The sequence below is a fragment of the Panthera pardus genome, unplaced genomic scaffold (assembly GCF_024362965.1).
Source record: "Panthera pardus isolate Hobbes unplaced genomic scaffold, ASM2436296v1 HiC_scaffold_6, whole genome shotgun sequence".
NCBI classification, from domain to species: domain Eukaryota; kingdom Metazoa; phylum Chordata; class Mammalia; order Carnivora; family Felidae; genus Panthera; species Panthera pardus.
This window is the reverse complement of record NW_026526991.1, coordinates 101,962,615-101,978,937: the sequence shown is the minus strand read 5'-3', so window position 1 is coordinate 101,978,937 and position 16,323 is coordinate 101,962,615. Positions and strand designations below refer to the sequence as shown.

Genomic DNA, 16,323 nt, shown 5'->3' with positions numbered 1-16,323 from the left:
AATCTCAGTAGTTCAATGAGGTATACAAGCATGGTTCTGTGTTGGCTCTTGGCACAATAGACTAGATTCAGGGTCTGTTTTGGGCAAAATCACTCCCTCCTCCCATTCTGGGAAGAGGAAACACCAACTCAGATATAAGCTCAGAGTGGATTATTTCTATCTACTCTTCTGGCCTTGTTCCAAACATTCTGGGAGGTAGCAGAATGAGTGGCCATTTCTGGCCAGGAGGGGGGGGGGGGTGCAGATTTGAGGGACCCACTTCATAGACATGAAAGTGGCAAGCAGCAGAGAATCCCTCCTCAGCGACATCTGACCTGGAGCCTTTGGGGACAGAAAGATGTAGGAGCTTTCCAGCTTCTGTGCACATGAAAAACAGCAGGAGGGGATAGATGGGAGAGAGAATACCCCCGTGTCTTAGGGCCAGCGATCACCCTTGGTAGATATGTTTGCACCAGTGACCGTGGCACAAAACAGGCAAGGGTAGTGCATGTACAAAGTTAGGAGGAAGGATGGGGCACCTGGGTGGCTCAGTTGGTTAAGTGTCCGACTTCAGCTCAGGTCATGATCTCATAGTTCGTGGGTTCGAGCTCCGTGTCAGGCTCTGTGCTGACAGCTTGGAGGCTGGAGTCTGCTTCAGATTCTGTGTCTCCCTCTCTCTCCGCCCCTCCCCCATTTGCACTCTGTCTCTGTCTCTCTCTCAAAAATAAATAATAAAAACATTTAAAAAAAAAACAAAGTTGGGAGGAAGGAAAACTACAACTTGTGGACTCTCATACGTCCTTCTCTTCTAGGATTGCACAGAGTGATAACTTGGAGGCACTGAGGTCTAAGACAAGAAAGGGGCCCAGCACCATCATGAGAAAAATTCCAAGCTTCCCAGCAGAGGATTAGGTTAGGAGAGACTTTCAGGCCTGGGTTATTGGCCTGGGAAGATCCTATGTCTAGAAAGGAGAGAGGTTCATAGCCTAGATCAGATGATAAGAGAAAATATTCTCTTTCCTAAGCCACAGAATGGCCCTCACCAGGGGCTTGGAGTGTGTGTGCTGGACGTGTTGTGGGACATGGCGGCAGAGGTATTAGGCTGTGAAGGGTAATGGTAGGGTATTAATTACAAAATTATATGCTTCTTTCCAAAGGAGGTTCAAAAACACATGGCAAGTGGGAAGGGAAGTGTTGTTAGAAGGCAGTGAATGATGAAGTGAATATATCAACAGCTTCAATGAGGCAGTTGGTTTCTGGTTTCCTCTGAGGTCCATCCATTGCCCTGAGGAAGGTGCAGATTCTACAAGGGGCCTGGAGCTCCCCTATTGGTTCTGAGCTCACCTTCCCCAGCTGAGAATTTCATCTTCAAGGGTGTGCACATATGTTGCTCTCATTTTTATCATTTGTTCTTGAAAAAGGAATAAGGCAGCATCTGGGCTCTTGGAGGCCCAAGTTTGCATGGAGCTGCCAGAGAAGGTTCAAGATAAGAGGGAAGCCAGTGACTACCAAACTCTGTAAACCAGGGTCACAGCTAAGGATCTGGGGGAGAAAGGACCCAAACTGTTTGTAATACATGGCAGCAGGAAGGTGAGGTTCATTCTGTCCCCCTGCTGCTGCCTTTTGGATCCAACAGGGCTGAGAGCTGAGTCCAGGAATCCTTAGATGTGATGATCAGACAGGAGACAACTCTGCATGCCTATGCACAGACACAGTAGCAGGCAAGAAGGGACTGAACTTGCTGGTCTTCCTTTGTTCCTGCCCCTTAACCCACTTCTGTGGATGGACAGTGACTTGTCCTAAGCCACTTATATGTCAAAGAGAAAGCTCTTGGGAGAGACCTCCTCTAGCAGGAGGAGTTTTAGCGAGTCAACGATGCATCCCCCATCCAGGAATATATTCAGAATGTTCAGCAACTGGTGCAACGTAGGCCTTGGTACCGGTTTGAACAGATGCCCGGCTGCTAGTAACCAGTTCCTGTCCAGCAAATGGTGTGCTGGTGCCTCCATGTAGTGACTGACTAGCAAGGCAGCCTGGTCCTAGGCATGTCATAGCATCTCCTTCTCACTCTTAGCATGAAAAATGGGAGTGGACATTTGGGGGAACTCCTTGTCAGTATTTTGGCCCTTTTAGGAGCCCCTAGAGAGATGCAGGAAAGGTCTAGCAATCTGAGGCCTCTCTTTAGAAGTGTGTCCCCTCTCACGCCAAATTGGCTCAGAGATTTAGGAAGAAAGGAGCTAACGCTTTGGGACCTAAAACTTTTCTCCTCACCAGATCATTGTCCGTCCATCCACCCAGCCTTCCTGCACTGCCAGTACATCCCATCAGAAACTGATACGTGCCTTAGGTCCTGAGTGCAACTCAGGTCTGATGTACCCTGTCAAAGAGGCCAGTCAATTACTCTGGACAAGATAATCAGCTTTGTACTCTGCCTCCAAGCAGAACTGCACTTCTAGTATTCTAAATGTTCAAGATGGACCAACTTTCTCCCATTTGTCCCAAGACCCCAGCTCCTTCCCGTTTCTTCCAAGGCTTGGCCATGTCCACTCTTGCTCCCAAGCTCTTACTGTTTGTTCAGTCTTTCTGGTTGCTCACCTTGGTGTGGCCTTTTCCTCCTCACCCAGCACACACCCTCCCTGATGTGTGCCAGGCAGAAAGTAGTCAATATGATGTCTCCCTTGGTTTCCAACCTCCATGTCCATCTCACAGTCGCTCAGCTCAGATCTATCTATAGATGGCCGCATCTGCAAATAGAGAGGTATGTCGAAGATGAAGGTATTTGCAGCAGATGAGGGGTTGTCTTGCAGGGGCCCCTGAAAGCAGCAGGGTGTCAGGTCATTTTGTAACTTGATGGTTCATGTATGCCGAAAATATTTGCACTCTGATATGGCTCTCTCTGGTTTCAGATTTAGGAACATTCCAATGGTTCAGGAATCTGAAGGCTCCAGGCAGACAACATTTATAGTCACTTGGGGAACCTCTGCTTTAAATACTCTCAAAGGACAGGAGGCAAGAAGGCATTGTACAGCAAGGAGCTGTTTCAGTTTGGCTGCTTGATTTCACAGGATTATCACTCTTCTCTTACTGTAGAGGGGCCGGAGGGGGCAAACTCTGGAGGTCATGGTGCCCATTCTACTGCATCCAGGCATCAGCGTGTATGCAAACTGATGATGACCAAGAAGGAAGTGAGAGTATCAGATGAGGACTTGGGTGAGTTTCCTGGACGTAGCTGGAGAGGAATTATCATCTGCAGTCCAAAGCCTCTCTACTTCCTTCATGCCCTATTTTGCATCCCCTCACCCCTCGCCAAACAGGTTGCCATTATTAGGATCCTTGTCATCTGAGGTTAAAATAAGACCCAGTTCAAAGTGAGGAAAAGTTATGGGCAGGCAGCCTGGCCCCAGCTTGTTCTTGGAGCCACACGCAGCACTGAATCCTCCAGGCAGAATGGCACTCCATAGAACATCCAGTCCCTTCCGCTGCTTCCAGCAGGCCTTCCCCAACTGCCCGAGACACTGCTCTACCCCTTTTCTCCAAGAAGAGGATCATCCCTTCTCCCCCAGCTCCCCAGACAGGGCAGTCCCAGAGCCCTCACAGACAGGAAGTTTGGAACCTGCCCACCTTCTTTCTGGTTTGCAGTTAAACCCTACTTCCTCCCACCCTGCCCTCCCTACCCTTAGAGGACAGCTGTGCCCCACCACCCATGCAACCCATGCATGCCCTAAGTGGCCTCTGGATGGAAGAATGATTGGAAAGAGGCAGAATGGGCACACACATCAATCCAGCTGGTTTGACAAGTGACATTCTTGCAGGCAGATTCCTGCAGCAATGATACTGGGAGAAAGAAACCCAATGCTCTGCAATGCCTTTTCTCAGACCATCTACATGAAGATGTATGGATATACATCAACACACACGAATACTCCCACCCTGGCCTTTTCCTGTGCACGTGGTCATATGCCACATGTACCTTCTTTCCTCAGCTGAGGTCACAGCATGCATCCATTGCCATTCTAGGATGTTGGTCGCAACCTCTCTCTTGGGTTGGTTACATACCATGGGGTCCGGTCACCCAGGGAACCAACTCAGGTCTCCCCAAGTACAGGAAAAGCCTGACTGAGGAGTCATGGGGGGTGGGAGGTAAGGGGAATTGTTCATTTGTGCAAAATTCCAAAACAAAAGATGTTGCTTTCAATCTGTGAGCCTTCTTTGAGGGTCCTTATATCCTGGGGAGGAAGTGAGTGACAGTCATGATCGGGGACACTTTGCTGCCCCGCTTTACCCGTCCATATTTGCTCAGTGCGATGTAGGTCCCTCGGTACAGGTCTGACTCGTAGGCATTGTAATTGTTGGGCAGGAGGGTTTCTCTGAACTTGCATTCCTCTTGGAAGCTGGGCTGCAAAAGAAATGGACAAATAACAGAGGCTCAATTATAAATGAGGTGTAGTGGGCCCTCTACCGGGTACACCTCCCTTCCCTTCGTAAGATAGCCAGCAGGGAAACTGAGCCATTCTAGGCCATTCTAGGCCATTCTAGGCCAACCAAATCATGGGAGGGCACAAAGGAAGAGACTTCCAAGCTCTTTTGGACCGCTCTCATGTTCTCCTCTTCATGATAAGCAAATCAAGGCCCAGGGACATGGATGGAGAAAGTCTGTGTCACATGGGGTGGATCTCCTGATTTTCAGTTCAGGGCACTTTCCACCAAGCACCTAGCTGATAACTTATTCCATCAGAGAAAGAACCATAAAAGGATATAATAGGCTTTTCCCAAGTCCACTGTGAGAGGTGGTCTAGTGGAATGGGTTTGGGACCCCAGGCTCTACTTAGTGGTTTTCTGCTTCCTAGTTGTGTGACCATGGGCAGTCTCCTCTCTCAGCCTTGGTTCCCTTTCCTGCAAGCTGTGTGTCTGGGGAGGAGGTGGGGGGGGGCAGTTAGAGGAGGAGTGGGGACATATGATTCCCTAAGTCCTTTCCAGCGCTATCTGTTGACTATGTTAAACCTTTCTTCTTTCCACTCGTTGCCCCCTCACTCCATCTTTCCCAGGTTTGCCACCCCTTAAAGATGCCCATTCTTGGTTTTTGACTTTGAGCCCAGAAGATGCCTGGTGCCTCCTAGACATTCATGGCTCTCTAGAAAAGTTCAGGAACAGAGATGGTAAGGAGCAGTGATTTTTATGGAGAAGAGAACCAGGTTCCCTCTGTGGCAGGTGGTGCCATGGAGTCTGGGGCCAGTGCTAATTTGGTAGAGAAGCGTGTGGAGCACCTGTTCTGAAAATGAGCACTAAACTTCCTGCCACACATCAACAAGTTCATTCCCTATGCATCACCCACGCCCTCCTTTATTCCTAGAAAAGAAGGCCGTTCCTCCCCGGACTTGCAGGGCCAATGCCGAGGGAGGCTGGGGGGATTTCTGTGTTTTGTATAGGGAGTGGTTCTGTAGAGTCTAGAGGAAGAGAGAGCAAGGTGAGAACCAGGAGGTCTGAGATCCAATCTTGAAAGAAACACAGAATGAAACAAAAAGAGAGGTGGGGTGTAATTTCTGACTCCTTCCTGCTGACTGAGGCCATTGGCTATAAAAAGCCCACTCAATGGCTGGCCGGCTGTGCCAAAGGTGTCATCTGACCTTCTCGTACTATGAGCACCCTGGGCTGGCTGGAGGCGGGGGATGGACCAGAGCCTCTTCCTGTTATGAACAGAGGGTGATGAGCTAGTTCCCTGGGCTCCCAGACACCCACAGCTCTTTGGACGCACCTCTCAGACAGCATGTGCAACAGTGTGTGATCCCTGGGGACAGCTTCTTCTTTCTCAATAGACTCCAAGTTCCCCGAGTCAAGGATTGTGTCTTGTCAGGTATGTGACCCTGAGTGGATGATGACTTAATAGGGATGCCAGGAGGACAAATGGACACCCATACATGACCGGCTCCTTCAATGTAGCATAAGAGTGAGCAAGGGTACAGCATGGTGTAAGGAAGGAACACCACACTCACCTTCTGCCCTTCACCTCTCACCCCTTTCCCCACTCAGGCGTCCAGTTTATTGTTTACAAGGCACTTCTACATGTATTAATTTACTTGAGGTGAATGTGAAAGCTTTAGCCAGTCACACCAACTGGCTTCCTAATACCACACTAGGGAATTTGGGTTTTTACAACCTTTAGTTTCCTTTGTAAGGAAATTTGAGGTTATGCTGATGATGATTCACTTCTTACTTCATTCGCTATGTGAACTAGGGCAAGTGATTTAACCTTCTAAGTCTCAGTTCTCTCATCTGTAAAGTGGGGGCATTTAGAACAATTATGTCATAGAATTGGAGCATTAATTGAAATAATGTACAGGAAGTCCATGGTGTAACACCTGACACATAGTAAAATATAAAAAAAAATTGGGGGTATCTGAGTGCCTCAGTCAGTTAAGCATCTGACTCTTGATTTCAGCTCAGGTCATGATCTCACAGTTCTTGAGATTAAGTCCCACATCAGGCTCTGTGCTGACAGCGTGGAGTCTGCTTGGGATTCTCTCTCTTCCTTTCTGCCCCTCTCTTGTTCACATGTGCTCTCTCCTCTCTTTCTCTCTCAAAATAAGTAAACCTTTAAAAAATTCTTATTACTATAATTATTCTCTATCATGAACTACTTTGCATTAAAAGCTCTAAAGGTCTTTGTCTTACCCTGGATTGCTATTCCTGCAAAACCTGCTGTGGGTTATTGGACATTTCCACTTTTAAGCTCTGCAGTTATTGACTGAATGACTGGGAGAACTTGCATGAGAAGAACACAGAACTAGGATACACAGAGGCTGATGCTCTGGCACTGCTCTTTGGGGTCTCTCTGGGCCATGGCCTCTTTACCTGTGCATGAGAGGTAGAAGCAGCCACAGAAGCTGAGACCATTTGAGGGGCAAAGCTCTGAAGCAACACCACTAGGAGAATAGAATCTCAGGATTAACTGTAAAAGGTAAATGAGAAACGAAGCTACATTGATTAAAAGTCTGGTGAAGATTGATGAACAAAATACAGAGTCCAGAAGTAGATCCAAATATATAGCAATATAACATAAAAATGGATTTGAAATTAATATAGAAGTGGAGTTTCAAATCACTGGAGACAGCATGTTGTTGAAACAGCTGGGTAATATCTAATAACAATAATTAAAAATAATAATAAAATTTGACTTATCATTTTATTCCTTACGTTAAAATAAATTCTACAAGTAGCAAAGACCTAAATGTAAAAAAAAGAACCTCATGAGTCCAGAAAAAAATTTTTTTAAATAATCTTGAGTCAGGATGATCTTTTTGATCAGGGCACAAAAAACTAGATGCCATAAAAAAAGCAAAAGGAATACATTTGACTTCTGCCTGGAAAAAAATTACCTTAAACAAAACAAAAATGTAAATGGCAAACTCAGTTAAAAAATAGTTGCATTTGTGTCAGAGAGTACATTTTGTTACTATATTCAGGACCTTTGGACAGTGTTTATGAACAGACCATTCACAGAAAAGGAAATACAACTAGCATATGGACATGAGAAAATACGCCTAATGAGAGAAATGTAAGTCCTAACAGTGAGACCACATTTTTAATTGTTTGATTAAAAGAAATCAGATTTTTGGGCACCTGGGTGGCTCAGTCAGTTAAGTGTCTGACTTCAGCTCAGGTTATGATCTCACGGTTTGTGAGTTCAAGCCTCTTGTCAGGCTCTGTGCTGTCAGTACAGAGCCCACTTCTGGTCATCTGTGCCCCCCTCTCTCTGCCTCTCTTCTGTGAACACACTCTCTCTCTCAAAAATAAATAAACATTAAAAAAGAAATCAGATGTTTGATAATATTCTTTCATTGGTGAATGCATGAAGACTAGGAATTCTCATTTAATGTCTGTGGGTGTGTATATTGTTATAACCTCTATAAAGAGAAATTTGACAATATCTACAACAATGAAAAAGGAATATAGCTTTGATTAGTAATTCCACTTGTAGGAATGTATCTAACTAGCACACTCCCACTCATGTACAAGAGTTACTCACTGCAGCATTATTTATAATAGTAAAAGACCCAAAACAACAAAGTGTCTATTTGGAGGGGAGTAGTTAATTCAATTATGGCAGATCTACACAACTGAATGCTATTAAGCCATGAAAAAATATGAAACCTTTGTGGGCACTGACTTGAAATGGTCTCAAAGACATACTGTTAAGTGATGAAGCAAGGTTCAAAACGATGTGTAGTATACTCCTATTTGTGTGACCTTTAAAATAACAGTGAGGGTGGACACACAGGGACACGGGGTCTTCCTGGGATGATACATAAAGAGCCAGGACAACATCTTTGTCTGGGGAGGTACTAGTGGCTTCAAAGAGCATGAGAAGGAGACTAAATTCCTATGGCATATTCTTTTACACCTTTCTCCCCACCTTAAACCGTGTTCATGCATTACCTAGTCATCTAAGTAGATTATTTAAAGTGGGAAAGAAATTCAGGATACAAGTTGAGCCAGGAAGTGGAATAAGAAAACATTTATATAAAAAAAAAAAGAAAAGAAAACATTTATATCAAAAACGGGTGGTCCCCCTGTGTCCTGGTAGTCCTAGCCCCTGCCACCTGCCACTTTTCCCTCTGTTCTAACTTGTACATCCCTGGAGAGCAACCTGCCCTCAGTCTCCAGAATTCATTTCTGATCTAGATGGTGGTTAAGGGAGAGGATTTGCGTGTGGTTTGCAAACTCTAGAGAGGAAATCAAACCTTGGGGCTGAGGGTGCGAGGGAGAGGAAGGAAAGGAAGAGGAACTGAATGATTCGGGCAAGAAATTCTGAGAGCATCTGCCCAAATCCTCCATTCTAGAACGTGTCCAATTTAAGAATCCAGCCTTTCACAGTGTCTGGGTCCCCTCAAACATTGGTTAAATGTGTATCCTGGTGGTTGTACACATTGTGCCTTGTTCTCCGCTCATTACATTTTGATTATTCAAATTTCCTGCCCTTTAAAACAATTTTTCCCACTTTTGTTTCTGTCCATTTGGTTCCTTTTCTCTAGCCTTGCTCATATTCCTGGCCTTCCCCAGAACTGGGTACAAATCTAAAGTGAAAAAAGAGAAGTGGATGAAGTTTGCTTTCAAAGCTCTGTCTTTCCTTTGCCTGTCTCTTTCTGTACCCCTCTGCCCTGTCCTTGGGGTTCAGGTGGCAGGAGGCCAAGACCATTTCCCCGAACCCTTTGAAGCAGCTGATGCTTCAGGCCAGTGGGTATTCCCGCTGCCCAGACTGATGCCTGAGCTGGTATCCAGACCCAGCCTCTTAATCCACGTCTACTGCATCCTGAGCCCGGTTCTCATGACCCAAGAGTGGTGACTCCTCAGCTCTGGTGAGAAAAGCACTCATGTCAAGTGAGCGTCATGTTAATAAAAGCAGCTACCATATATTATTACTTGAACAAATGAAAATAATTCCACCAGATCACATTTCCTGGGTTTGCCGGGGCTCAGGCCCCAGTGTGACAACGTCTTAAATTCCATGTAGGTCTAATCAGACTTATGTGGAACCAAACTCCAAAGCGATCGGCTCTTACCATGGAGAAGGGCATTTTGCAGAGGGGCTTTGCAGAGGGCTGTTCCAGCCTGTGACCTCTGGCAGAAATGCCCCATGCGGTCTGGGCTGGATGAGACATCCATCCTCTTGTCTTCGGGCAGAGCTAAGTCACCCGGACTGGTGGAAGTGGATGCGTGTCTTTAAAGCTCTTCCTCCCAGGGCTAACCCAGAGCCACTTGCTTCTTCTATTCCTCCTGGGTTGTGAGTGTGCATGGAAGGGGCAAGGGTGGGTGGTGTTTAAGGAGGTGGGAAATGGAGAGAAAAAAAAAGACTCTTTTTCCTAAGACCCTTTCCTCCTGCAGCCTCTGTTTCTTTTTCTGTCCTTAGCTGAAATGGAGAAATAGATAACATCTCTCAGCTCCAAGAGGTCTGTATATTGTAACCCCCTTTCTTAACACACAATGGCATTGTCGATTTAGATGTGTTTGAAAAGCTTTTCAGCAGACATGACTTTCTTGTCAATCCTGTGCAGCTCCTTGTAGCAGGCAGGCCGTGTGTCGGGGAGAGTTGTCTTCAGGGTTCTCGGGTCCCATCCCCCAGTACTTCTACCCAGCAGGTGCTAACACATCCCCTCAGGAATCTGTTCTCTGCTGGATGAGCTTTGCTGCCAGCTGAATGAAGGCATGGCTTGGTCCTCCCCTCTCCCAATGTAATGCCCCACAGAATAAGCAAAGGCCTTGATGGATGAAACAAATACTGTGTTCTCTGCACATTGTCATACTACTATTGATTAAAAGGATGTAGATGCAGTTATAAATAGTAAAACTAAAATCATTTAAAAGCATTACTGAATTCCTACTAGCTTTTTGTCAGTATGCATTTTTTTCTTGGCCAAGGGATTCTTGTAGAGAGTGCCCAAGCCGACCACCAATCGTTAAGTGGGGTTCCTTGATTTTTTTCAATTTTATTTTTAAAAGCATTAAGGATATTGGAATTCACTGATTTCTGCCTCTGTCTACATGGAGAGAGCAGAGGTCCAGGCCCAGAGAAGGCCAGGGATTTTGCCCCACATTTAAGCAGGTAGTGGAGGGTAGGTGGGGCAGGAGCTGGAATTTGGGTCCCAATCTGTACATGAGATGCACTTCTTCTGTGGGTTTCAAGAGCCTTACCTGCAGAGCCCTGAGGCAGGTCTGCACACAGCACTGATTGTGTGAATTTAGAGACCTAGTGTCCCATCTGTGAAGGGAGGATAAAGACCACATGCCCCTTCCAGGGCTGCTAGGGGATAATGCTTGGAAAGTACTCCGCAAGATGCCTTACAAACAGTAGGTGCTCAATACCAGGACGGCTATTTATATTGTCTCAGCTGGGAATAGGCATCCTGCCATGGGGCTCTGCGCCCCTCTTTCCTAGAAGTGAGACATGCAGGAAGTCACTTTTCCTAGGTGGGTTTTCTCAGCTCTTCTTCTCTGGCCATGAGTAGTCTCCTGTCCCCACCCCGTGCAAGGGTCCCCTCCCCCCATGAGAAATCTCATTTAGCTGCAGGCGGTAGCAGCTGAGCCTGGGGAGATGAGGCAGCTCTAGGGGCTTAAGGGAAATAGTGTGAATGAAATCATCACCCAGCGGGAGTCTTCCTGGCTCCGGGGATCAGTTGGCAATTGTTTTTTTAGACTGTGATAACAGGCCCCTGAGGGGCAGCGGGAGGGGGTAGAGGTGGTTTGGAAGCATCTGGGGCACAGCCACGCAAAGCATCAATTGTCCAAGCTTGGGGCATAGTTGGGCCACACTCCTGGGTCCAGCCCCACTCTCCTACACAAGCCTGCCCAGCCCTGGGCTCCAGGGAGGACAACTTCCCACCTTAGAGAAGGTGCTCCCGGACTCAGTGCTCCTGGGGTGTGGGAGGGGGAGGGTAGAGTGTGCAGAATGAGCAAGCCTTCCCTCAGGACAGCCCCCCTTTTCCCTGGACTCTCTCATTTCGTGAACCCTCCAGCTCAGGGGCCCACCTGACCCCCTTTGAAGTCATGTGCCCCTGAGGGAGGGGTGCAGGGGTGTCTCCAACATGAGGAGTCAGTTCACACTTACTTATGGAAGGTGGCTCCTTCCCATTTGCTACTCCATGCTTTACCCCTGTGCAGTGCCTCTGACTGTGATTAAAGCTCTGATTTTTGAATGTCATATAGGTTCTCTTACCGGGGTAATGGATTTCTAGTTGGAAGTGGGTACATTTTCCTATATTTGTGCCCTCTCCTTGCCTCAAAGTTGAAAGTCCTTCTGGTAATGCTTTCTGCACTCTGTCCTTCCTTCCAGGAGATCTACCTGCTAAATGGTCCCTTGCAGAGGGTGCCTTAGTCAACAACCCCAGTTCCTGGCTCTCCAATCGGCGGGATCCCAGGCACGGTGCAGGCTGGCGAGTAAGGGCTTTTTGGAAAGACTATCTCCACAAGGAGGGGCCCTGCTTCACCCAAACCTAGGCTGGCCCCAGGCTGGCTCCTATCTTCTCCAGCACCTTTGCACAGAGTGATGTCTGAGAAAGAAAGGGGGTGTCTGAGGATTCCAAACCTCATGCTGGGTTTCACCTGCCCCACCCTCCAAAGGCTGTGTGGCCTGGTGGTCCCAAACCTGCCTGTGCTACAGAAACACCAGAGAAGCTTAAAAACAACAACAACAAACAAGCAAACAAACAAACCGATCTTTGGTCCCCCATCCCAGCCCTGCCAAATAAGCATCTCTGATGGAGGTCCCTGCAAATCTGTACTTTTAACAAGCTGCCAAGGTGATGGGATGCAAAATGTCCCACACATGTCACTTCTAGGAAAGAAGGGTGCAGAACCTCATGGCAGGGTACCTCGCCGCATCAGCTGATATGATAGCTGCTCTGTATTGAGTACTTACTGTCTGCAGGGCACCCTGTGGAGTGCTTTCCAAGCATTATCTCCCGGCAGCCCTGGGAGGCGCATGTAACTTTATCCTCCCTTTACAGATGGGACACTGGGTTCCTGAGGTCTCTTGTCCTGTCAGGGCAGTGTGCAGACCTGCCTCAGGGCTCTGCAGGTAATGCACTTCACGGCTCTACAGAAGTGCCCTTGGTGAACAGACCAGGGACTGAATTCTGGTTCAGGGTATCACCTAGCCTAGGGCTATTCCTCTTACTTCCAACGCCCACTTTTAATCCACGCCTTGTCTCCTTGACTAAAGGTCACAGGGAGGGACACCTGGGTGGCTCAGTTGGTTATGCATCCAGCTCTTGTTTTGGGCTCAGGTCATGGTCTCATGGTTCGTGGGTTATAGCCCTGCATCGGGCTCCTTGTTAATGGTGCAGAGCTTCCTTGGGATTTTCTCTCTCTCTGTCCCTTCCCCCACTTGCTCTCTCTCCCTTTCTGTCTCTCTCAAAAATAAGTAAGTAAACTTAAAGATCACAGGGAAGAGACCACCTGAGCTCCCCTTTGGGTATGTAATAGGCCCCTCGTGTAGGTATAGCCTCGCCAGAACCAGGCACCAATCCCAGATCTCTGCTCACTTCCTGGTGCTCAGTCTGCCTCCAAGGAGAGGTAGAACAGCACTCCACGCCCTCCCCATAAATAACTCTGGTATTCCTTCACAATTGCTCAGCGGTCTACCTTTTTATCCTTCTAATTTCTGTCGAAAGAACTCCCAGTGTCTTCAACTTCATAAGGATGTTGTTCCCCCCCACCCCCCGCCGTAGTTTTGGAATAAGCCAAATCATAGGAGGAGAGACCCAGGACTCCGGGGGTCAATAAGAGCAGAGGTTTTAGTAAATGCACTTAGAAGCCAACTAGGTTAACCAAAGGGCCGGCATTCACCTTCCCAGGGTGATCTGTGATGGGGAGCGGGCTGGAGGTTGGGTTCCAGTCCAGAGGGTGGAATAAGAGGATGTTTCTCCATCCTACAGGATCAGGGGTCAGAGGGCTTAAAACCATAGAGTAAAACTTCAAGTTCCTTTGTCTCTCCTCCTCATACTGCGCGCTAGATGGGGTACCTCTCGGGGTCATGGGGAACAGCACCTGGACTGAAAGACAGGCTTGCTTCTCCGGACCTCTCCAGTTCAGGGGGTCAAACCCGACCGTAAGGCTGGGTGACAGCTTTATGCCAGGGTGCAGGTCTCCTTCAGAACCAGCAGCCTCCTGACCTACGGTTCCTATTTAATATTACAAAGGCTGGAAGGCTCAGGAAAAACATGGTCCAAAGCAGAAGCCAGTTAATCGCGAAGCACATGAAACACATGAAGCATGAGCTCACATGCTTCCTTCTTATTCTAGACAAATATTCACTTCTTTATGCAAGCTTTTGTAGCATTTTCTTCAACTGTGTAAGCTGTAGCCCTCAAATAGCCTGGACGTCCCTCAGCCCAGTGGACTCACCGTTGTGTATAATCTCCCTTTACTGTTCATGGCAACGAAGAGGGCACTCTTCACTCCAAAGAGACTCACCACACCCCGCTCCACTGTGGAAATCTCCAGCAGGCCTGACAAAGAAAGGGGGGCCAGGTTACCCAAGGCTTGTGCAAGGCTCAGCGGGACATCAATCTAGAGGTGACACTACAAGGGCACCTCAGCCCATCCCCCAGCTCCTAGAAAGCCAGACCCTTCATCACCTCTATCCCTGATCTCACTTTGGACTCGGCAAGTCCTGCCACTTTACTGTCAAAGATCCACTTCCGCTGGGGAAGTTCTGACATCGGGGTCAGGGATTGCAGCCATATCTACATGAGATTAGCTTTTACAGACTTCACATGAAGTCCTTGCCTGGGGTAGAAACATGAATGCTAATTAGCTTTTTAATAAAGTAGATACTCTCCATGCTTCAACAAATTTCAGCTCATCTAATCTTGCAAACACTGCAGGCACACGGAAGACTGAAGGCTTGTGTGGATCCTGCAGCCCCCAACCCCTCTTGGATGCGGGAATGCACCTATGCAGCAACCCACCAACTTGCAGGACAAGGACCTGGGGACGGAGAGGGCAGGTGGAAATAAAGGGAAAGATGCGCTTCAGTGAGAAATTTTGCAAAATACTTCCTTTCCTTCTTAAAGAGGGAAGCTAAATAAAAATGAGCTTAAGTCGAATCTGGTCCAAAAACCCTTACTTATTTTCACTACTCTTGCCTTAAGGCTTCCTGGCTGGTTCCAGGTGTCTTATATGGGCACAGATGTGCCTTTAACACTGAAGTAATGGACGCCACGGGGGCTCTGTGGGGTGATGGCAAAGGACACCAGAATGCCTGGACCTCAGCATATTAAGCCTGCACCCAGGCAGGGTCAAAGTCAGTCTGGGGGAGGTGGCTCTGCTTATAAGATTCCAAATAGAGAATATGACTTCTGTCCCCTTTATAATAGGCCCCATGCACCAGAGCAAGTCCCCTTCATCTTTTAGCCTTGCTTGCACCCAAGCCCCCAGCTTCCCAACTGGCTGCAGCTTGCACTCACTGTAGGGGTTCTCCTCGTGGGTCCCGCTGATCCGGCCGTCGGGGGGCACCTGGAGGTGAAAGCCGATGCCCACGTTGCAGTAGAGCCTCCTCTGCCGCTTGATCCCCACCAAGTAGCCACTCTCCCAATTCACTCCGGCAATCTCTCCAGCTAGCCCAGCTCGAGACCTTGACAGCAGGGTGCCCCAGCCCCTGGAGTCCAGCAGCGTGCTGTTGGTGCGGGTGCCTGCAGGCGAGGGCACCACCATGCCCACTAGGACGCCTAGGAAGACAAGAGCCCACAGCGTGCCCTGAAGACGTCCTGCTCCCCGGGACATAGTGATGAACAGCCTCTGTCCCAGGGCCATCCACCTTGCCTCTCAGGCACGTGGTCAGAATTAATGGCCCTAAAAATACCGCCCTTCTTGTTTTTCTCCCCTCAGCATGGCGGCAGGGGCTTATTTTTGGAAGGCAGATGAAGGCTGCTGACATGAAACCAAAGCCTGCTTTGGGCACTCGGGTCGGGAGCAGAGGGACCCAGGCTGAGCCGTGGCTGGTAGGGACCATGGCTTGGGGACGGTGTCTAGCTCGCCCGCTTGCTCCGTCCCGAGTCGATTATATTTGATTTGACCTATCTTTATAGTTCAGCAGCCTGGCCCTCCCCTCCACCCATCATCACCCTGACGTCAACTGGCCCAGCTCACTTATCCAAGGCTGTAACATTAATCTGCTCCTGGGCCTGGCTGCCTCCCCAGACCCCCATCACCCTCCCCACACCCCAGGGATTCTGGGAGCCACTGTCATTCCAGCTATGAGGCAGGAATGAAGTGAGCAGGGAGCATCTCTGAGGGAGGGAGGACTTGGCTGGGGGCCCAGGGGAAGAGGGAGGTAAGAGGCCACCCACAACCCAAACTGGGCAAAAGTTCTTGGCCTGGCAGTGCTGGCTTCCTTGTTTAGAGGGCAAAGGGTAAAGATAGTGATAGGGAAAAGCTTGGTGTCAGATGATGACAGTGGCCTATGAGCTACCCTAGAGACCTTTTCATGGAAAGAGTTCATGGTTGAGGGCAAAGTAGGCTCAGGGGACACTGAAAAGCTGATCCCTTTTAATAGGAGAGAACAGAGATTCAGTGATGAGGGGTGGGGAGGTGGTCCCTAGGATTGTCGAGGAAGAGAGGGCTAGGGTCACGCTTCTGCTCGCTGTTCTGGCCATGGCGTTCACCCAGCCAACGGGGTGGAAGTTGTGCTGGCCCCCAACAAAGCCCACTGGCCATTTTCCTACCTGGGCTCATCTTTGGCATCTGACTATTATTATTCCCATTTTGTAGAGAAGTTAAGGGACTTGCCAGAAGTTGTAAGCCAGAACCTAGAAAATTGGCTTAAATCCAAAGCCTATGCTTTTAACCCCT

At 48.3% G+C, this 16,323-nt stretch overlaps 1 protein-coding gene across 1 annotated transcript; it reads right to left on the bottom strand.

Annotated features, from left to right (window-relative positions):
* Positions 1 to 3,956: 3,956 nt before the first annotated feature.
* Positions 3,957 to 15,508, bottom strand: FGF6 (fibroblast growth factor 6). Its single transcript, XM_019465313.2, has 3 exons — positions 14,940 to 15,508; positions 13,876 to 13,979; positions 3,957 to 4,375 (listed from the first exon to the last, which is right to left on the bottom strand). Exons 1-3 carry the CDS (start codon positions 15,283 to 15,285, stop codon positions 4,199 to 4,201), a joined length of 627 nt encoding a protein of 208 aa, XP_019320858.2. The 5' UTR covers positions 15,286 to 15,508; the 3' UTR covers positions 3,957 to 4,198.
* Between the last annotated feature and the right edge of the window lie 815 nt (positions 15,509 to 16,323).